Here is a 21,958-nt window from a genome sequence, read left to right as displayed (position 1 = left end):
CTGGCTACCCCCATCCAAATCATCCTCGCCTGTTTGCAATCCCATAAACAATGCTGAATAGTCTCCGAAGCAGAGAGGCAACGAGGGCAAGTAGGGTCACCTCCGAACCAGGATCTTCAAAGGTTCACTGCAATCCCACCATGGATAGAAAGCCAAAAGAAAAGAGTGATCTTTCTATTCCTATGGGATTTCGAGAGTCTCCTCCAAAGTCCCTCTGCAGATCCGCAATGATATCAAATGTCTCCCAATGAGGAACTCTGGAAGGTCTCCAACCTCTACTACTAAGCTGAAATCTCCTGGCATTACTGACCGTGTAATGAAAGAAGGGGATGTTCTTCTCTCAATGCCCTGCGTAAATCCACTCCCACTCTCCAGGGTCCCACTGCAAATACCTAATGGGAACTCCCCTGTAGAGCCAAAGCCTCCATGACCCAGTGGAGAGTAGCCGGGGGTCTGGGTCGAGGAACCACTCTGAATCTAATCCCTGCACCAAAAGACCTACAACCCTAATAGGCTGAAAAGCAGACTCAAGCAAGATGTCCTTTGTGGATCTGAGAAATCTGCCACCATCCTACACAGTATAAACTAAAGCATCCTTCTGTGCATCTTGAAAGGCCAAAACCTGAAGCAAAACACCGCCTCTCGTAAAAGTACCTGCCCAAGTGGAGCAAGTGAGTGGCATGTCATCTGTGTCTACCCACTCCTTTGGAAGGGCTGCCCCAATCTGCAAGATCCTCCCTGCACTCCCTCTAAGATGTCCTGTCAACTGAGTCTTGGTCTCCTCTGGAAGCCTGCGGAAAGCTTTCCAAGACCCCAAAGATGATGCAGGTCCCCTCTCCCACCTGGACCACTGCATGTAGAGTGAGGCACCAAGTGGTCTACCATGATCATCTAAAATGCTGTCATCATTCCACATGATGGGTTGCCTATCAATCTCTTCATGAGAGGAAGGAGGAATCCTCCGAAGAGTGCTCTTGAAACTGGCCCATGCTTTCAATATGGCAACCATGAGAGGGGACGAAGGTGATCTGAGGTGTGATGTGGTGAAGATCCACCTAATACTGCTCATCCAGTCTCCTCTTGAAGAAGGTGTGCACCTCTGTATGTTGCTAATAAGAAAGGCCTTTCACAGTTTCTACCCTGGCATAAGTCCCCGCACCACCATCTTGCATAGTAAAGCTCTGCACTATAAATTTGGATCAATAATATTGAGACCCCCTTCCTATGTAGGGAGGATGAGGGTCTCCCATGCTGTTGTGCCATCAAGCCCACTCAAAAGAAAATTTCTGATCAGTCTCCTGAGCTGAGTGATGTAGTCCCTAGAATAGCACCAGCAAGAACAAACAAACCAGACCGTGGCCAAGAGGACCTGGTTGACCACCACAACTCTAGAGGCAAGATCCAGCTGGCTGAGCTCCAAAAAAGGAGCTTCCTCCTGATGCTCTCCAACACGGGAGCAAACTGCTGCGTGGAAGAAATATCCAAACCGACCTGGCAGCCCAAAAACCTGACAGGCACACCCCTCTGAACCTAAGTGAATCCTATATCAAGCCCCCAAACTGGAGTGTCCTCATCACTGATCCAAAAGCCATTGGATTTATGCCAATTTATCTGCGCCCCCGCTGCCAAGCAAAATAAATCCAATGCTGTCCTGAAAGAAGTGAGCATCTGTGGAGTGGCATCCAAGTAAACTACTGTGTCATCTGCCAACTCACTGTCAAGTAGCTCCTCTTCCCTTCTAGTGGGAAGTCTCAGCCCAAAGATGTCAGCTTGAGATCCAACATAGATACTCATAGCTTCGGCCACGAACAAAAAAAGGAAAGGAGCAAGGGGGCATCCCTGACGGACTGATCTAGAAATCTGAAATCTCTCACCCCTTACCTCACCAATAAGTACCTGGCTATGGGCTGATCTATACAAGGAGGAAACACCTCTGATCCAAGCATCAGTAAAGCCAAAACATAGAAGGGTGCCCTCCAAAAAACCCCAATCTACTTTGTCATAAGCTTTCTCAAAATCCAAAAGTAGAATGGCTAGATTCTGGCCGCTCTGCATGGCCCCACTCTGAGGCTTCCCAGAAAGAGAAAATGTTTTTAAAAATGCTTCTAACATGTACAAATCCCGTCTGAGTGTCATGAATAAGATCTGGGATAAGGGGCTGCAATCGGAGGCTAATTGCCTTGGCTAGAATTTTGTAACAGGTCCCTAGAAGTGTGATAGGCCTCCACTGGGACACTAGATTTCTGCAACCTCCTTTCGGGATAAGGTGGATGAGACCTTCTATAAGCGACCTAGGCATCTCACCAGAGTCCCAAATACCCTGCAGGGCTGAAATAATGTAGTCTCTAATCATATCCCAAAATGCAATGAAAAAAGATGGGGTAAGGCCATCTGAACCTAGGCGCTTGCCTTTGTAAAGGGCTGAAAGTGCAGTCCTGAACTCTGTGTTGGTGAAAGGTGCATCAAGCAAAACATGCATATCCGGTTTCACCAACAAAGGGATGCTCTGCCAAATAACCTATCTAGCATCCTCTCTATCCCGTGTCTCAGGATCAACAGTAAGAAGGGCAGCATAAAAATCTAAAGCTATGCACAAGACATCATCAGGATCTGTAAAGCCGCCAGAGATTGGCCATTCTGCTCTTGGACTTTGAGAAAGCTTACGACAGAGTAGACTGGGATTTTTTAGAGGGTACTCTATCTCGCTTTGGTTTTTCAGATGCATGGATTAGAGGAGTATCCTCTCTCTACAGATCAGCCCATAGCCAGCTGCTCATTGGGGAGGTAAGAGGGGATAGGTTTTAGATTTCTGATCCGTCCGCCAGGGATGTCCTCTTGCCCCGTTTCTTTTTCTGTTTGTGGCGGAAGCTATGAGTATCTACGTTAGACCTCAAGCTGATATTTATGGGCTGAGGCTTCCTATCCGCCGGGAAGAAGAGCTCTTGGATAGTGAGTTGGCAGATGACACGGCTATTTTTTTGGATGCCTCCCCCAGGACACTCACTTTCTTCCGGACAGCCTTGGATTTGTTTTGCACGGCTGTAGGTGCGCATATTAATTGGCATAAATCCAGTGGTTTTTGGATTTGCGAGGACGACACCCCAAATTGGGGTAATGATATTGGCTTCACTTGGGTACAGACTTGGGTACAGAGGGGCGTCTCCGTCAGATATTTGGGCTGCCAGGTTGGGGTGGGCATCTCTCCTTCACAACAGTTTGCTCCGGTGTTGGAAAGCATCATAAGAAAGCTCCTTTTCTGGAGCTCAGCCAAACTTGACTTGGCCTCCAAGGTGGTGGTGGTTAACCAGGTTCTTCTAGCCACAGCAAGGTTTGTATGCTCTTGTTGGTGCCACTCTAGGGATTGTATCACTCAGCTTAAGAGGCCTGTATGAAACTTTTTATGGAGTGGTCTAGATGGCACAACTGATGTTACAGCCAGGGTGGCTTGGGAGACCTTGATTTTTCCTACAAGAGAAGGGGGTTCGAATATCATCGACCCAGATCTACAGTGCAGAGCTTTACTCTGCAAGTTCGTTGTGAGAGGGCTTATGCCAAGGCAAGAGCCTTGGAAGGATTTTTTTATCAGAAGCATACAGTCTCGCACGCCCACTTCAGGAGAGGATTGGACACACAATACCAGATGGTTTTTCACCACAGCCCACCTCAGGTCTCCCTCTTCCCCTCTTATGGTGACTATCCTGAAAGCATGGGCCAGCTTCAGGAGTACTCTTTGCAAGATTGCCCCATCCACCCGTGAAGAGATTGAAAGGCAGCCTATCATGTGGAATGATAGGATTTTGGATGAGCTTGGCAGACCACTTGGAGCTTCTCCTTACATGCAGTGGCCAAGATGGGAGAGGGGCCCTACATCTACAGTGGGAGCATGGAAAGCCTTCAGGAAGCTTCTTGCAAACCGACAGGCCCAGATGGTTCTTAATCTCAGAGGGAGTGCAGGGAGAGTCCATCATATTGATGCAACCTTGCCCTTGGATTGGGTGGACATAGATGACATGCCTATTACTTGCTCCACCTGGATGGGGGCATTTTCCAGATTGGGAGTTCCTTTACAAGTGGTTGCTTTTCTTGACACAGATGAGGATGCCTTAGTTTTTTATGTTTCTTTGGGGGGCAGGTTGTCCACATCCACAGACGATATCTTGTTGGAGGTACCGTTTCAGCCAGTCAGGATAGTGGGCTTCATGGAGCATGGCTCTCTTTCACAGTGGTACTTGGATCCTGACCCGCTTCTCCTCGCCCTTGGCTCATGGAGGCTGTGGCTCTATGGAGGTGTCCCAATTAAGTTTTTGCAGTGGGACCCTGGGGAATGGGAATGGATAGATGAAGGGCACCGAGAGAAGGGCATCCCCTTCTTTTGTTACACGATCAGTAATGCCAGGAAATTCCAGCTCAGCTGTAGGGGTTGGAGGCCCACCAGAGCTTACTTCTACATGGTTGAGATGGCATTTTCAGCCTCAGCCTTGGTTTCTTTCTACCTCATTCCTCTGAGGTATTCTTTATTACATGCTTAGCATGGTGTATTTCTGCACAAAGCTTGCTCTAGCGGGTTTGTTTCTTACTTAATAGAAGTCTCTTTTTTGAAAAAAAAAAAAGAAAAAAAAAGAGAGAGGACTCTTAAAATTATAAACATGAAGTTCTAAATACTCATTTGGAATTTGATATTATGACGACCCATATTCTTTGTTTGTAAGATGGCTTTATTAAGAAACTTTGTTTGTCTTGACTATAGAGAGGAAATTTGTTATATTCTTGCATCCTAATGCCAGACGAGTATTGCATCCATAAAATACGTGTTATATATTGGATTCTCAAGGAGTCAAGTCATTATTTTACATATTTGGATGAACAAACAAATATTTACATAATACCTGAAGAATAAGGTCACCCCAATGCCAAGTTCACCAACAACACAGATGATACTCGATAGAAACTAAAAACTTACCATTGAATTAGCATTTCCTCTTTTTCTTTCATTTTACAGAAAAAACCTTAAGGTCCCTAATTATTTAGGGATATTCTGAGTAATTGAGACCTGACAAATGGTCTTCACAAGCAAAACTCGAGGAAACTTGCACATAGCTGCTTTCTTTGATGCGTATAGAATCTTTACTGGAGTGCCAAAGGAAGCAACCTTGTATTAATGCTATGAGCTGCACAACGAATCACACATCATGACATGGTCAGAATACATGATACAGTGCTGCTGTATTGAAATATAAAAAATTCAACTACCTTCAAGGGTTAGATGGGTTTCCTCTACATAGGCCTGCTGTAAGAAATGAGACCTCTTACCATTGTAAATGCCATCAGCATAATGCTGAAACCTGGACAAGGGAATGGTGGATTGTTTGAAAGGAAAAGGGCTGCATCAAAATCACCCAAGAAGTGTACTGGAAATGTTAAAAAAGCAAAGACAAAATGATTGTCTTTCCTTTCCAGGTAAGAAATGAAGTTGATTTCCCCTAAACATGCAAAACACCTGATAAAGGGCTTATCACCAGGGGTGATATAACTGTAGCAAAAGATCGAACTCCAGCAATGAAGCCTTGCATCTTTCCCTGGACACACAGGATTTTCTAATCAGTAACTGTTAGCTTTTCAAAATTTTGGAATTCACGTTACTCCTAATGGGACAACCTGTTCATCTTTGGCTGCTTCTTTGGATACAATGCTTGCAATCTGAAGTCACAGCTACATAATCAGAAAACTTTTGATGCTGTAGATAAGGTAGAGTGATTAATTGAGACTGTTAAAGCGCTAAAAAAACAAATTATCATTTGGAAAACTACAGACTTACACTTGGCATGATGGATCCAGATAATATAGCCAAAGAAGAACTTAAATATGGAACCTGTGGAATAATTTTTTTAAGAATTCCTTAGAGCTTGCTTATAACCAAGGAATTCTATCTAGACCTAATGTGCTCTAAATATTTGGCCTTTGAACTGCATACATATCACCTCAGCATGTGTTGTCTTAGTTTCATATGCAAACATATTTCTGTGTCTCAATCATGATGTATCTCTGATTTTTTTGCATTGAGGATGATAACAAAATGAGATGGAGCTTACCCAGTTTGCCCATGCTATGCTATACAGCACTGCCTGCAGCACATATTGCTTCCTTCAGTCTTTTCAGACAAGAACTCAATCTTTTTGTGAATATGAGAGGAGAAAAATGTTCTCAGGGTTCTCTATTTCGGGAAATAAACAGAATCTTAATTCATGTTTGAAAATTCTACAAAGTGTATAAACACAACCTGCAAGAGCAAACTCAAGGCAGAAATAACTTCATCCATATTTTTGAAACCAAAGCTCAGAGTATTACATGTGTGAAGCTTGCAAATAGTCCTATGCAGAGGGTTTTCGTCTCCCCAAGTATTGCAAGCATAACTGGCATCACGATGAACTGAAAGAGCATGGATTTATTGTGTCATAATATGCAAACATCCAGAACTCAACATGTGCATTTTGCGTTTATGTAAACTAAGATCTATCCTTAAAATACGAACTATCTGATCATTTTATGTGGTGAGCAGGAAATTGAAAAAAAAATGCAATCAAGCATTACCGGCACAAGCAGGAAATAAAATTTGATCTGCTCTAAAACATATATATATTTATTTTCCAAGAAAAGTACTTCATTAAGTATGAATAAAAACCGCAGAGCAAGCTCAAGTGCGGGAGTACATCATGACAAGCATGAGAAAAAAAAAAACAGCTCAGAATGAGCAAACAAAAATTCCAGGTGGCGGCTGAAAATGCCACCTCATCCCTGAAGGAGAGTCAGAGAAGAAAGGACAATCCTTCCAGACTCTGAGAAAAGCAACCCTTCTAGTAGTAGCAGTCCTGGAGGTTCCCTGTATGTTCACCCAAATGGCCATCAAAGTGTGTATAGTATCTGCACATATACTAGCCATGGTCTGAGAAGGGTGAACCTAGGAGCCCTCCAAAGCCTCTGTACATCTGGCTCTCCAAATATGCCATGCTGTAATACTAGCCAGAATCTCCCAAGATGTGTATGCAGAAGTGTGGGGAGATCTGAATGGAGTAAACAGAACATCCCAGAGGAAGCATGACTCCACAAGGTGTCGTCAAACAAAAAAAGTTGTGTCTGTGTCATGTCCCTCGAAGAAAGCCCGTGGACCAGTGAGTGAGCAACCAAGCAACTGATCCCCAGGTCATGAAGAAGGGTGCTCTATGAAAAATGCAGAGTATCCTAGCAACACCCTTTCAAATCGTCCTCGCCTGAGTGCGCTCCCAAAGGCAGTGCTGCACTGACTCAACTGCTGAGTGGCATTGAGGACATGTAGGGTCAGCCCCGAACCTGGATCTCCACAAGTTCACTGCAATCCCTCCATGAATAGTAAGCCAAATGAATAATGTGATTTTCCTATTCCTGAGGGATTTCCAAAGTCTCCTCCAAAAGTTTTTTTGCATCTCTGCAGAAATCTGAAAAGTATCTCTGAAAATCTGTGGAGTCTTCTCCTGCATGAACCTGAAAGACAAGGGTATCCTCATGTGCATCCCGCAAGGCTATAACCTGCAGAAGGATACCTGTCCTCGAAAAAGCCTCCAACCAGGTGGACTTAGAAATAGGCAAATGGTATGTATCCACCCACTCCACTGGTATGGTTGCATCTATCTGCTGCATCCTGGCTGCACTTCCTTTGAGGTGACTAACTAAACGAGCTCTTTGATCCTATGGAAGCATCCTGAAAGCTTTCCAAGCACCCACCGTGGATGCAGGTCCCAACTCCCATCTACACCACTGCATATAATGTGACATGCCCAGTGATCTGCCATGCTCATCTAGTATGCAATCATTCCACATGATGGGCTGCCTGCCAATTTCTTCACGAGAGGAGGGTGGAACTCTCTGAAGAGTACTTCTGAAGCTGTCCCAAGCGTTCAGAATGGCAGCCATGAGAGGGAAGGTAGGAGATCTAAGATAGGCTGACGTAAAGATCCATCTAGGACTGGAGGGTATATCTAGAGAGCCAGATGCACAGAGGCTATGGAGAGCCAGATGCATAGAGGCTATGGAGGGTACTCAGGTTCATCCCCCGCACACTTTGGCTAGTATCTGGACAGACCACCGTACATACTTAGATGGCCGTATGGATGAGTATACAGGGAGGCTCCCATGCAGCCTCAGCTAGGAGGGCTTCTTTCTTCAGGGAATGGAAGGATTCTCCTTTCTCTGAGACTCCTACAGGGTTGAGGTGGCACTTTCAGCCTCAGCCTTGGTTGTTTCCACCTCATTTTGAGGGGGTTTTATTTTATCCTCATGATTTCATCATGTTGTATTTCCGCTCAGAGCTTGCTCTAGCAAGTTTCTTTCTTACTTAATAGAAGTCTCTTTTTTGGGGGAAAAAAAAAAAGATCCATCTAGGGCTGTCCATCCAATCTCCTCCCTGAGAAGGTGTGCATGTTTGTATACTGCGTAGGAAAAAATCCTTCCAAGGCTCCTAACCAAGCATCAAACCTCTGACCACCATCTTACAAAGCTAGGCTCTACACTGCAAGTCTGGATCAATAATATTGAGGTCCACTTCCTTAGTGGGTAGAATAAGAGTCTCCCAAGCCACCTTGTCTATCACATCTGAAGTGCCGTCTAATTCACTCCACAAAAAATTCCTGATAGGTCTCTTGAGCTGAGTGATACTGCTTGTAGATTAGCACCAGCAAGAGCAAACCAACCAGGCTATAGCCAACAGTACCTGATTTACAACCACCACTCTGGATGGAAGGTCAAGTCTGGCCGAACTCCAAAATAGGAGTTTCCTCTTGATGCTCTCCAACACGGGAGCGAATTGCTGTGTTGGAGAAATGCCGACCCCAACCTGGCATCCAAGGTACCTGACGGAGACACCCCTCTGAATCCAAGTAAAGCCAATATCAGCACCCCAATCTGGAGTGTCCTCATCACTAATCCAGAAACCATTGGATTTGTTCCAGTTAATGTGAGCCCCTGCCGCAATGCAAAATAAATCCAAGGCTGTCTTGAAAGAGGTGAGTGTCTGTGGAGTGCCATCTAAAAATGCCAGCTCACTATCCAGCAACTCCTCTTCCTGTCTCAATGGAAGTTTCAGCCCCAAAATATCAGCTTGAGCTCTAGTATAGAGGCTCATAGCTTCAGCCACAAATAAGAATAGAAAGGGAGCCAGAGGACATCCCTATCAGACTGATTTGGATATCTGAAACCTGTCTCCCTTGACTCCACCAATGAGCACCTGGCTATGGACTGACCTGTAAAGAGCAGAAACCCCTCTAATCCACAAATCTGAAAATACAAAGCAAAGAAGGGTTCCCTCTAGAAAACCCCAATCTACCCTGTCATATGCTTTTTCAAAATCCAGGAGTAGAATTGCCAGTCTATGTCCCTCATGCATTGCCCACTCAAAAGCCTCCCAAAATGAGAATATGTTATCAAAAATGCTTCTGCCATGGACAAAGCCTGTCTGTGTGTCATGTATGAGATCTGGTAGGATGGGCTGCAGTCGCAAGCTGATGACTTTTGCCAAGATCTTATACAAAGTACCTAGTAAAGTGATCGGTCTCCACTGAGACACTAAATTTCTGCAACCTCCTTTTGGGATAAGATGAATGAGACCCTCTAGGAGTGAGTTTGGCATCTCACCCGAGTCCCAAATGCCCTACAGGGCTGAGGTGATGTAATCCCCAATCTGATCCCAAAAGATAATAAAAAAAGGTGTAAGTCCATTTGACCCTAGACAACTACCCTTATGAAGGGCAGTAAGAGCGGTCCTGAACTCTATGTTGGTGAAGCATGCATCAAGTGAGGCTCTCATACCTCTATCCACCAACATAGGAATATGCTGCCAAATAACCTCTCTAGCATCATCTCTGGCCTGTGAATCAAGGTCTGCTGTCAGAAGAGAGGCATAGTAATCTGAAGCAATCTGCATGACAGCATCTGGACGTGTCTGAAGTATCCCGTCTGAGTCAACAAGATGCGAAACACTCTCTCTACTATGTCTAGGGTCGAGAGTAGAGAAGAACTGCTTGTTGACTCTACCTCCGATCCGCGTCCAGAAAGACTCTTTGGCGTAAAAGGCATACTCTGCTCTCTGATCTAAAAGTGTCTACTAATGAGCCCTTGCTGTAGCAAGGCGCTCCTAAATCCAAGCATCTGTAGGCCGTTTCTACTCTTCTCTCTGAAGAGCTGATAGCTGCTGTCGAATGGCAATCTCTCTCCTAATACTAGCAACAAAACGATAAAAGTTGCTAATGTCAATGAGGGCTGTAGCCACATCTGATAGGGATGACTGCCCACCCTGCAGGTGAGAAACCCAAATCCGTAGTACCACCTCTGTGAGGCCCTCCTCTACATAGAAGGCATCTGGAATCTTGATACTGGCAGAGCGGTCTCTTGCCCGAGGCTCTAAAACCACCAAAATAATCGGAAAATGATCTGAAGTGGACACCCCAGCGCTGATGCATACTGTCTCATCTCTGTCCAGTGCCCAATCATTTACATAAAATTTGTTAATCCGTGCATGGATAGGCATCCTTACTCTCTTGTTCGACCAAGAAAATAGAAGAGACTATGGTTGAGTGTGAAAAGCATCATCATACCAAACATCTCTACCACTGAACTGAAACAGGAAGGCATCCCATGCTGCTCTCTCAAGGGAGTGAATGCCACCTTCCCTACCCCCTCTTTTGTCTAAAGGCATCTCAACCATGTTGAAATCACCCCCAATAATCCAAGAATCTACAATATGTGACCAAGAGAGCAACTCCTTCCAAAGGAGGACACGATCCCCTCTCAACTTGGGTGCATAAAGGTTAAGAAAGCCAACCTTACGCCCACCAATCATCAAAATAACCCACTATGCTCTAGAGGGGACTATGATTCCATGTCCAATGACCAAGGAGAGCATCGAAGAAGAGATAGAAATGCAAATGCCTCCCCTGGTGCCCAAGGTAGGTGACCAAAAAGTATGGCCATACAGAAGCTTACCTGACTTGGCACAATCTCTACCATCCAGCTTATGCTCTTGGAGCATAAGGATATCAATGGGGCCACCTGAGACACCTGGATGGAGTTGGTTACAAATCAGTTGCCTATGGCGGTGATGAGGTATACCACCGAGGCCCTGAATGTTCCAGCTAACGATCCTCATCGACAGGAGGAGGAGGCCAGTGAAAGGCCCTTACCTCTATCAAGAGGTGAAGTGTGACTAACAGAGGCAGGGGGCTGATCAGGAACATCAATGATAGGACCTGAAGAAATGGGTTGCCCCTCCTGATGAGCAGGTGGGGGCTCTGGGGCAACCACATCTACGCTTGTAGGAATATCACCTGCCTGTAACTGAGAATGGTCCGAGGGGCCTCGTAGAGGTAGCGGAGTGTCAGCAACCCTCACAGGCATCCAACAGGGTATTGATCGTACTGTGTGCACTGAAGAAGAGGGTCTAGGTCTGGGAGCTGGTCTCGAAGGTCCTGGGCCAAAAGGGGGGGCTCTGGTAGCACGTGTAGGAGAAGTAGGACGAGAAGGTGGAATAAACCGTTTGGGCATTTTCTTCTTCCTTGGGCAAATCCCTGGCGAAGTGCCCAAGGGTCCTGCAAATCCTGCACTAATCTTGTCTCCCAGCAACCTCGACTCTCTGTCGAAAAAAGGAATCATCTAGTCGCTGAAGCATAATGTGATCATCTGTAATATCAGGGTCAGAGACGATGACCCTGACTCGTGGCACCCCATCCGATTTGACAACCTTTGCCACTAAAGAGGGCATGCTTGGGAGGGGGGGGATCTCTATGATCAACCCAAAAGTGGCTCCTATGGACGGTAAGAGTCGATGGTAGACCTCAGGAAGGTCGGGGAATTTGATGAAAAGTGAGGTAACCCTGCTATCTTCCTCTACTCAATCGAAACCCAAAGCGAAGGGTCTCAAAAAGATCCTCATGGAGCTCAATGCCAAAGGACTAGCCCTGAGTATTGAACCTGCTGACTCTGGAGAATTAAATACCACCTGGAAGAACCCTCGTCCGAGCAGACGAACATCGGTGAGGTGCCCTATGAGGTTCCAATCCCTAGCCTGTAGCCTGGAGGGATGGGAACCGTGGATGCGAGCAAAGAGTGAGGTGGCATACTCCTGCTCTGAATCTGTCGTGAGCTGCTGAAGCTCATCTTTTGAAAAAGTAACTGTTTTTGCGACCGGTGGAAGCGGTCGAGGATTGGTTGAATGGGAACCCATTCGTCAATCAAGGTGGAATGGCTGACACAAACACGAAAATGCTCTGTCTGTCCGACAACCTGCTGCCAGAGAGAGAAAATCTCTCTCTTGTTCCTAGAGGGGTTGAAGAAGGGGGGGGGGGGGTGTGGTAGGGTAGGGAAGGAGGAGAGGGAGAAGGGAGGAGGGGAGGGGTAGGGAAGGATAGAGGTGGTAAGGCAGAGGCTTAGAAGGGGCAGAGGGAGGGAAGGAGGGGCAAAAGGTAGGGACAGGGGAGGGGAAGGGAGGCGGGGTAGGGGAGCGGGAAGAGGAGGGGCAGTGGGGTGTAGGGAGAGGAGGGGAGAGGGCAGCGGGGTAGGTAGGGAGGGGCAGGTGGAGGGAGCGGGGTAGGGGGAGCAATGGGTAAGGAGGGAGGGGCAGCAGGGGGTAGGGAGAGGCGGGGAGAGCAGCAAGGGTAGGGAGGAAGGTAGCGGGGTAAGGAGGGAGAGGTAGTGGGGTAGGGAGGGAGAGGTAGCATGGGTAGGGAGGGAGAGGTAGGCAGCAGGAGAGAAGGGAGGGGAGCGGGAGAGGCAGCGGGGGGGACGGCAGTGGGAGAGGGAGGGCAGAGAGCGAGAGAGGCAGCAGCGGGTGAGGGAGGGCAGGGAGCGGGAGAGGCAGCAGCAGGTGAGGGGGCAGCAGCCCGAGAGGAGGGGCTGGCAGGGAGAGGAGGATGGAGGGGAAGGGAAGGGCTGGGAGGGAGGGGAGAGGGGTGCAGGATGGATGGCAGCAGGGAGCAGCAGGACGGGGAGCTCAGTAGCTCGAGAAATCATGTCATCAAAATTCAAGTGATGAATAATTGCTCTAAAACATTAGTTTGCAAAGGCATAAAAAATGCCTCACCCACAGGTTGTTGCTCCCCCTCTGGATTCCTCTACTCTGCCCCGTGTCTCTCTAGCGCTACCCTTGTTTTTTATAGCATGTATTCCTGAAGAGCAACAGTTTTTGGATATCACCTTGAACGTGCTTGGGGATGGCCCCAACTCATTTCTGTAGAGATTGCTCATGCTCCAGCCGATCCCGGGATATCTTAAGGATCTTTGTGCTTCAAAGATATCATAGTTTCATAGTTGAGAATGTCGAGACCATGCCCACCAAGACCTGGCGGCTTCTTTCAATCCATAGAGGTCCTTTTTGCGATGGCTTTTTGAGATGGCATACCTTATGTTTTTGTCCTGGTACTTCAAAACCTTTGGGCTGCTTGACATAAACCTCCTCAATCATATTTCCATTAATGAAAGAAGTTTTAACCTCAATTTGAAAAACTTTCCAATGATAGCTGGCTGCAATGGAGATGGGGGTGGTCATTTTGGCTACAGAAGCAAAGGTGTCCTCATAGTCAATGCCATATTCCTGCACATACCCTTTGGCAACTATTGTGCCTTGTATTTATTTATTTTACTGCTATTTATAAGCCCATCCATTAGGTGCATAGTGCGTTCCTCCCTTCTTTATAAGGGCATTGTATATATGTAGATGAATCCAGGAACATGCCCAAACTCATCCTCTAAAAACACAATACAGTGTGCAGTTTCAATCTCATGATAGTCACTCATAAGGTTGAAAACAATAACCTCCATCATGATAGCAGAGACTAGCTACTATGACACCCCCATTAACGTCATCAGCACCCAAGAGCGGGAGTAGAGCATAGTATAAGCATATGCTCTCACACATACAAATCCACACACCCACACATACTTGAGCATACACTTATACAAAGGTCTTCATATTGAGTTTCTATCAGCACTTCAGATGTGAAGGCTAGACTCGGCCGGGACCGAGTCTTCGTACAAAGGTCTTCCTACTGAGTTTCTATCAGCACTCTGGATGTGAAGGGCAGACTCGGCCGTCACAAAGGCTAGCACTAAAGGAGAAGGCTAATGTAAAATTAGTCCACATTCTCTTCATTCAAGCTACAACTGCTTGTGAGGACTATGCAATTTCATTTTAGTCTTCCAAACAAGCATCTAAGCAAAAAAAATCTTAGACAATCTAGCTGATAGGGCAACTCACCATTTAAGGGCATTGTACTCTTCTTGCATGGCATTATGTCAAATGGTATGACCATGAGCATCCATGAAACTTTGTGGTTCAACCACATCTATTCTGACCATAAAAGCACGATTAGGATGTGCTTGTATCTAAAGAGTGGCCTGCGTTGTATGTCCCAACACGGGCTGATCTTGTGCATCCTCAGTTGTACCCTTTTCCCATCTTGGCAAAGACTGTTAGGAAATGGAGTCAATTTGAGTGACGTTTAGTGTGTTTCTATTGAGCTCTAGAGTAGTACTGTACTACTTTATATCCTAGAGTGCCACGTATCACTATGGGACTTATCCCATATACATTTGACACTTAGAATGTGTGTGTGCCTATCCTATAGAGGCATTGCACTTTCTCATGTCAAATCAATCAAGCCTCAATCCTTTTTGGTCATGTAAGTACTTTTCTTTGGTTGTACATTTCTTTCTAGCATTCATTCATTCCTTTATGTTTGCCTAGTCACGCTTTTCTGCTTTCATTTCCATTCCATGTCTTGCATCTTCATATGATATCAGAGATAGGCTAACTTCCAAGAGGTTGAGGTAAGAGGTTGAGGACATTGAAGCCTTGAGACCTCATTCCCCTTGGAGGGCTGCTTTCTCTATTCCACTTTGAGCTCAACTCCTTCACCACCTGAGCCTCACCAACAATGGCTTCATCAAGCAAAGAAGGTGACTATTCAGTTCGTGATGACTGAAGCTCGTGCTGCTCCATTGCCTCTGCTCAGCCTGCTTCATTCCCCTCTGTTCTGTGTGCTATCCTGCTGCTTCTCTGCCCACCATTCTGCTTGCCTCTCTGCCCGCCATCCTGCTACTTCTCTGCCTGCCATCCTGCTGCTTCTCTGCCCGCCATTCTGCCCACCATGCTGCTTCTCCACCCACCATTCTCTGCCATATGATCTGCTCGCCATTTTGCCACCTCTCTGCCTGCCATTACACCAGCAGCAACTCCGTCTACTGTTAGCTGCCCGTCATCCGTTCTATATCAGCAAACATTTGAGCTCTTCTAGATGTCCTATAGAGCTACCTGCCATTCACAAGCTTGTATATTCATAATGGGTTCACTATCTGCAAGTTCCTTGCTAGTGGACAATTTCACAGGGGAAGGATTCCCCACATGGCAAATGAAGGTCCAACTCCTTCTCATGAAGGAGAATGTTTGGGATGCCATTGAAGATGATGAAGATATTGCTACATCAATAGAGTCTCCAACACACAAGATTGGAAGCAACACAACTCGAGAGCCATTGCAATCATTGGGCTTTGCCTAGATGATTCTTTGATTCATCACATCGAATTCAAGTCAACAGCGAAGGAGATTTGGCCACGCCTCGAGAATATATTTGGTAACAAAATCACCAACTCCAAGATTTTTTTGAAAATGCAATTTTATAAGTTGAAAATGGAAGAGTGCTATACCTCGAGTGCACATATAGCAAAAATTCAATCTTTAGTTCAACAATTCTCCAACTTGAAGTGTCTCCAGGATGACGAGGACAAAACGGTTGTTCTCATGACGAGTATGGAAGGGATCTCTCGCTTTGAGAATGCCCTTGAAGTACTTTGAATTGCATCGACTACCTTCAAAGATATGGTTTCTCTTCTTCTTCAAAAAGATCGCCCACAACAAAGAATCTCCATCCTACTCATCGGATACTACACAAGCACTTGCCTCCACCAGAAAATGGAGACCTAGGCCATCGCCTCCACCAACATGAGGAAAGACATTCAAATCGTTCAAGTGCACCTATTGCAACAAGCTTGGTCATACGGAGGACAGGTGCTACTAGAAGCTTGCCCAACAACAATCGAAGGATCATGCCAGTTGGGTGGCATCCCCGCCACCAATAGTGATGATGATGCAGACGAAGATGACCATCCAACACAAGATCATGCTCTCACTGCTCCAATCCGACATGTCTGTCTCCAACATCTAGAGGATGATGGAGATGATGATTGATTTGCTTTCTGAGCATGATGCGTTTGGGTACTCTACCCTGGGGCTGTTTCCAAAAAATGAATGCAATAAATCATGTGTGTTGAGTCAATAAAGGTACTCTACCTTGGATAGTCCTCCTAAAATGATGTATTTCTTTTCTATTTTTGGTGTAAGGCTCCATGTTCCTCATTAGTCTTTGGAGCCAGGAGGGGATGTACTGTGGGAGCCATATGTTTTGGCTTTGACAGGTCTATTTGTTGGTGCATTGGTCTCCTAGACCTCTGAGTCGATCATGCATCCATGCATGATGAGCCTCTGAGCCATGCTAGATGAGCTTTCTGTGTTATGCTCACTAGCCTTTGAGCCATGCTCACTTGCCTCTGAGATTGTGTGGGAACCATGTCTAACAGCATGCACAGTTTGCATGACCGTCATTATCATGACTTTGGTTCCATTCTTGTAGTCCCTCACCTTTCCTCCATGGGGGGGTGTTAGGAAATGGAGTCAATTTGAGTGACATTTAGTGTGTTTCTATTGAGTTCTAGAGTAGTACTATACTCCTTTATATCCTAGAGTGCCACGTGTCACTATGGGACTTATCCCATATACATTTGACACTTAGAGTGTGTGCGTGCCTATCCTATAAAGGCATTGTACTTTCTCATGTCAAATCAATCAAGCCTCAATCCTTTTTGGTCTTGTAAGTACTTTTCTTTGGTTGCACCCCAAGTAGCTCTCAGAGTCTCAAATGAAGCATGGCTACCTGACCAACACATCGGTCTAGGGAATGCACCGACATCCTAGAACGCAGCCAGGCCTGATAAAGAGACCCATCAAAGCCAATAGAAAGGCTCCCACAATACATCCCCCCCTGGCTTCATAACAAGACATGGTAGGAAGCCACATACCACTCATAAAGGAAATAAAACATCATTTGAGAAAGACGCCGAGAACCTTTTTTGGCTCAATGACTCAAGGAGATTATTACATCAATTTTTGGGGGACTACACAAGGCAGAGTATCCAATTACATCAAGCTCATGTAAAACTTAAATGCAAAGCCACGATCATCAGGCTCATAGATCTTTGGATGGAGAGAGAGATCTCGGATGAGAGCCATGAGAGGATGTGTCGGTGATGGCAAGTCTTCATCTGCTTCCTCTACTTCACTATGGATGGCCAGTGATTGGTTGATGCCATTTTTGCAGTGATTGCATTGTGCAGTCAGTGGCATTTCAGAGAAGCTAGTCGTACTTTGCATTTGCAGCTAGTATTAGTTTGGGATTTGCAAGCACATTTGCAGCAGCCAGTTGCACTTTTGGGACTTGCAGTTCTTTTTGCAGGTACATTTACAGCTTATGGGTGTAAGAGATTACAAAGATATGGTGTTATAGGCATAAAATCAACCCTATGGTTGACCAATAGTACTTGGGTACTATACATACCAAGTACTTGTATTGTTTCATTTGAACATTTCTATTGGAGATTTCTTGTGTGTGCACTCTTGCTCACTTGTGTTCACAACCTGTCTCCACTTTGTTCCTACATTTGGTATCAGAGCGCTTCTGTCTCTAGATCCCATTCCCGCGCTTGAATCCAGACTCCCGCAAGCTTGATGCTCCAATGGGCATTCTTGGTTCTCACATTCAGCTCTCTACCTTTTGCTTGAGGTAGCTCCAACAGTCCGGCGGCTGTTTTTTGACCTTTTGAGGTCCGATTTCGACGTTTTTCAAAATTTCTGAGCTGCCCACATACAAACAAATCTGTCCCGCATCATTTTAGGTGGGGAAATTTTTTTTTTTGGGCCTTTTTTTTCCTTCCATACAGTCCATACAGATCTGTCCGTTTTGCACGACAGTGCCGTGAGTCCGTATGACTTGTTAGCACCTGATTTCAAGCCCATACGACTTCTTAGAAGGCGATTCGAGCAGTTTTTCAGCTGTTGTTTGGCATTTTTGCTAAGATCTAGACCTTTTTCAGTTCCAGCCTCTCCTGGGTTCTAGCAGCTCCAGGCATCTCCATACTTCTCCAGGCTCTTCTCTACACATGTATTGTGTTCAGAAGTATTCCCGACAGCTTCATTCAGCTCCAAGCAGCTCCTTTGTCATCTATAGCTTGCCCACACAGTCAGTAGACTATTCTGTAGGTGTTTCGGGCCAAGGTGCACTTTTAGAAAGTGTTTTGAGCTGTGTATTTCACTTCGGGACTGTTTTTGCAGCCCATACTCTTGCACTCTCACGTGCATTTGCTGATACTCTGCATTGTTGGGTGCATTTGCAGTTACTTTACAGTTGTGGATGCTTTTGAGCTCCGTTGGATGCATTTGAGCACTCGTGGGTGCGCTCTTTCAGATTTGGGTTGTGCATTTTCAATTTGGGATCGCACTTTAGATTGCAGTAGAGAGCAGTGATTGGTTGATGCCATTTTTGCAGTGATTGCATTGTGCACTAAGTGGCATTTCAGAGCAGCTAGTCGTACTTTGCATTTGCAGCCAGTATTAGTTTGGGATTTGCATGCACATTTGCAACCAGTTGCACTTTTGGAGCTTGCAGTTCTTTTTGCAGGTACATTTGCAGCTTGTGGGTATCCCATTTTGCATCATGTCGACTCTTTCAGACAGTTTTGGCAATTTGTCCGAGGATGACAAGCTGGATGGACCAAACTATGCCTTGTGGTCATTCATGCTTAAGAACCTCTTGGTTGGTAAGGGCTTGTGGGATATTGTTAGTGGGGATGAAATGACGCCAGCAGGCTCATCTACATCTCGCACAGCTTCTTCGGGTCAGACAACAGGCTGCTACAGCCCCTCCTACTAGTCCCATAGCATCGACGGAGGAGCAGAAGAAGTTTGACTGCCGCAGTGCCCAAGCGATGTTTTTGATTGCCACAAATGTGAAGAGGCACATTATGATGACTATCAAGGCATGCAAGGATGAAAAGGCAGCATGGGAAAGATTGGCAAACATGTATCATGTTAAGAATGAGGCAAGGGCCATTGCCTTGACAAATCAGCTCAGGGATCTCGAGATGTAGGAAGGCCAGGCCATCACTGATCATATGGCCAGGATCACTGATCTACATGATCAGCTCGCAACTATTGATGAGGAAATAGAAGACAAGAAGCTCGTCTCTATTACTCTCAATAGCTTAGCGCCCTCATATGGCAATTCGTCACTTCATTGACCATTGTTCTCAGGGCAGTCCCACTCTCGTTCGATGAGTTAGTTGGGCTTTTGTTGCAGGAAGAAGAGAGATGCTCAAATTTTGCCAAAGCCTCTCGTCAGGGTGAGCAAGCACTTGCCATGGGTGGAAAGGGCAAATTTCAGAAAAAATTTAAGCCAAAACACAGCCATACAACTCAGCCCAAGGAGGGGAATGCAAGTAGTTCAAGTAAAAATCAAAAAAAGGGCAAATGCAATTATTGCGACAAGCCAGGGCATTACATTGCAAAGTGTCAAAAAAGGATTGCCAATGAAAAGAAGAGGCAAAGGGATAGCTCTAGTACTAATTTTGTTGCCCCCATTGAAACTCATGCTTCAGATGCACATGGTGAAGCTCATCTTGCCCAAGGTGATAGAGATTTTGTGTTTGCTGCATTTAATGAGAAGATGGATGCTAGGGGGGATTTGAGTGCTGAAAATCAATTAGGGGACGCTTCCCTTGTTGCAAGTGATACATGGTATATCGAGAGTGGTGCTACTAAGCACATGACTCCTTGCCAGGAGTGGTTTGAGAGCATCACACCTGTTCATGGCAGACAGGTTACATGTGCCAATGATGCTTCTCAAGACATCATCGGAGTTGGACACTTCCCATTCAGCTTGATAATGGGAAAGTTAAGTATATCCGAGATGTTTGGTATGTTCCAAATTTGAGGCAAAATCTGATTTCAGTTTCAAACCGACATATGTTGGTCGAATTTCAGGATAACCAATGCAGGATCAAGGATCCAAAGAAAGGGTATGAGGTTGTAGCAACAGGCACATATGACAGAGCTTATACAAGCTTGATGCTCAGCCTTATGATCTGAGGGTATTTGCTGTAGCAAACACTTCCCTGGCTTGCTCTAGCGAGTTTCTTTAATAGAAGTCTCGTTTTTGCAAAAAAAAAAAAACATCACTTGACATGCCCTTACACACCACAGCAGAATCCACTCCCTAAGAGGAAGAATCGTACTCTCATGGAAATGATGAGATGCATGCTGAAATTCAAGAGAGTCTCAAAGGATTTTTGGGGAGAAGCAGTTGTGACAGCCACTTATATTCAGAACAGATGCCCTACCAAAGCTTTGGTTAATGTGACTCCATTTGAGGCTTTGTATGGCTTTAAGCCAAAGGTTAGTCATATCAGAGTTTTTGGCTCAGTGGCATATGCTTTGGTTCGAGATGCACATCCGACAAAGCTTGATGACAAGAGTGTCAAATGCATTTTCGTGGGGTATAGCATTGAAAGAAGGGGATTTAGGCTTTATAATCCCGCTCCTAGGAAGGTAATAATCAGCAGAAGTGTTCTCTTTGCTGAGAATGAGTGCATGCAGCCCGCTAGTATAGACTTGCCACCATACGATGACACCTCTTTGGACATCATCCAGTTTGAGGATGATGAGATGGAGTCTCTTGATGCTTCCCCTTCTACTTCTCATAGTTCAAATGACTTGCCACATGTTGAGGATGGCTCTCCCTCAAATGTTTCAGATTTACAGCCAATTAATGAGAATAGACAGCCTCATGTTTGGAGGCATTATCAACGTCGTGAGGCCACTAAAGATGTTGATGCAGCCCCGAGTTGTAAAGCAGAATAATCTATTCCGCGTTGGGCAAGGTTGACCATTCAAGATGCTAAGGATCAGCCTACTTTGGGGAAAACCAGGGCCAGCACTCAGAAAAATCAGAAAAAGGTCAATTTTGCTTTGATGACCTCAGTGATGGAAGCTGAAAATGAGCCTCAGGGCTTCAAGGATGCTCAGCATAATCCGGCATGGCAGAAAGCTATGGAAGCTGAGATTAAATCCAGTGAGAAGAATGCCACATGGGACTTGGTTGATGCACCCATTGAAAAATGTGGTTGGCACGAAATGGATTTATGAGGTGAAATACCATTCAGATGGCACAGTGAGAAATACAAAGCCCATTTGGTTGCCAAGGGGTATGCATAAGAGGAGGGGATAGATTATGAGGAGACATTTGCTCCAGTGGCCAAGATGACCACCATTCGTTGTGCCATCTCTCTTGCTGCGTTTTATGGTTGGTCAGTGTACCAGATGGATGTCAAGACCGCTTTCCTCAATGGAGATCTTAAAGAGGAGGTCTATGTACATCAGCCCCAAGGTTTTGAGGTGAAGGGACAAGAGCACAAGGTATGCAAGCTCAGGAAGGCCCTATATGGGCTAAAGCAAGCACCTCGTGCGTGGTATCAAAAGATACATCAGTTTTTGTTGTCCCAGGGCTTCGTAAACATTGACACAGAGCCAAATCTATATGTTTTGCAGCAAAAATCAGGATTGGTCATGTTGGTACTATATGTGGATGACATCATACTCACTCGCAGTGATTTGCAACAAATTACAGCAGTGCAGTCCACTTTATGTCACAAATTTGATATGAGAGATTTGGGCCTATTGCACTATTGTCTTGGAATTGAGTTTTGGCAGACCCATGATGGGATTTCTATGTCACAGACAAAGTATTCAAAGGGGTTGTTGCAGAAATTTAAAATGGAG

General features: G+C 45.6%; 1 protein-coding gene across 1 annotated transcript in view; it reads right to left on the bottom strand.

The window, feature by feature from the left end:
• Positions 1-4,908: 4,908 nt before the first annotated feature.
• The window catches only part of LOC147898102 (uncharacterized), a 33,464-nt gene continuing 16,414 nt past the window's right edge, over positions 4,909-21,958 (bottom strand). Inside the window, exons 8-14 of the mRNA XM_087379748.1 lie at positions 6,346-6,426; positions 6,090-6,122; positions 5,816-5,869; positions 5,656-5,697; positions 5,498-5,576; positions 5,311-5,381; positions 4,909-5,168 (exon numbers count right to left, since the gene is read on the bottom strand). Coding sequence (XP_087235874.1) covers positions 5,025-5,168; positions 5,311-5,381; positions 5,498-5,576; positions 5,656-5,697; positions 5,816-5,869; positions 6,090-6,122; positions 6,346-6,426 — 504 coding nt within the window. The 3' untranslated portion in view covers positions 4,909-5,024. The remainder of the gene's footprint in view (positions 5,169-5,310; positions 5,382-5,497; positions 5,577-5,655; positions 5,698-5,815; positions 5,870-6,089; positions 6,123-6,345; positions 6,427-21,958) is intronic.

The sequence above is a fragment of the Dipteris shenzhenensis genome, chromosome 9 (assembly GCF_047967505.1).
Source record: "Dipteris shenzhenensis isolate YYH24624 ecotype China chromosome 9, Dip_SZ_1.0, whole genome shotgun sequence".
Taxonomy (NCBI): Eukaryota; Viridiplantae; Streptophyta; class Polypodiopsida; order Gleicheniales; family Dipteridaceae; genus Dipteris; species Dipteris shenzhenensis.
Note: the sequence above shows the minus strand (reverse complement) of the source record. Positions and strands in the feature narration are given on the sequence as shown.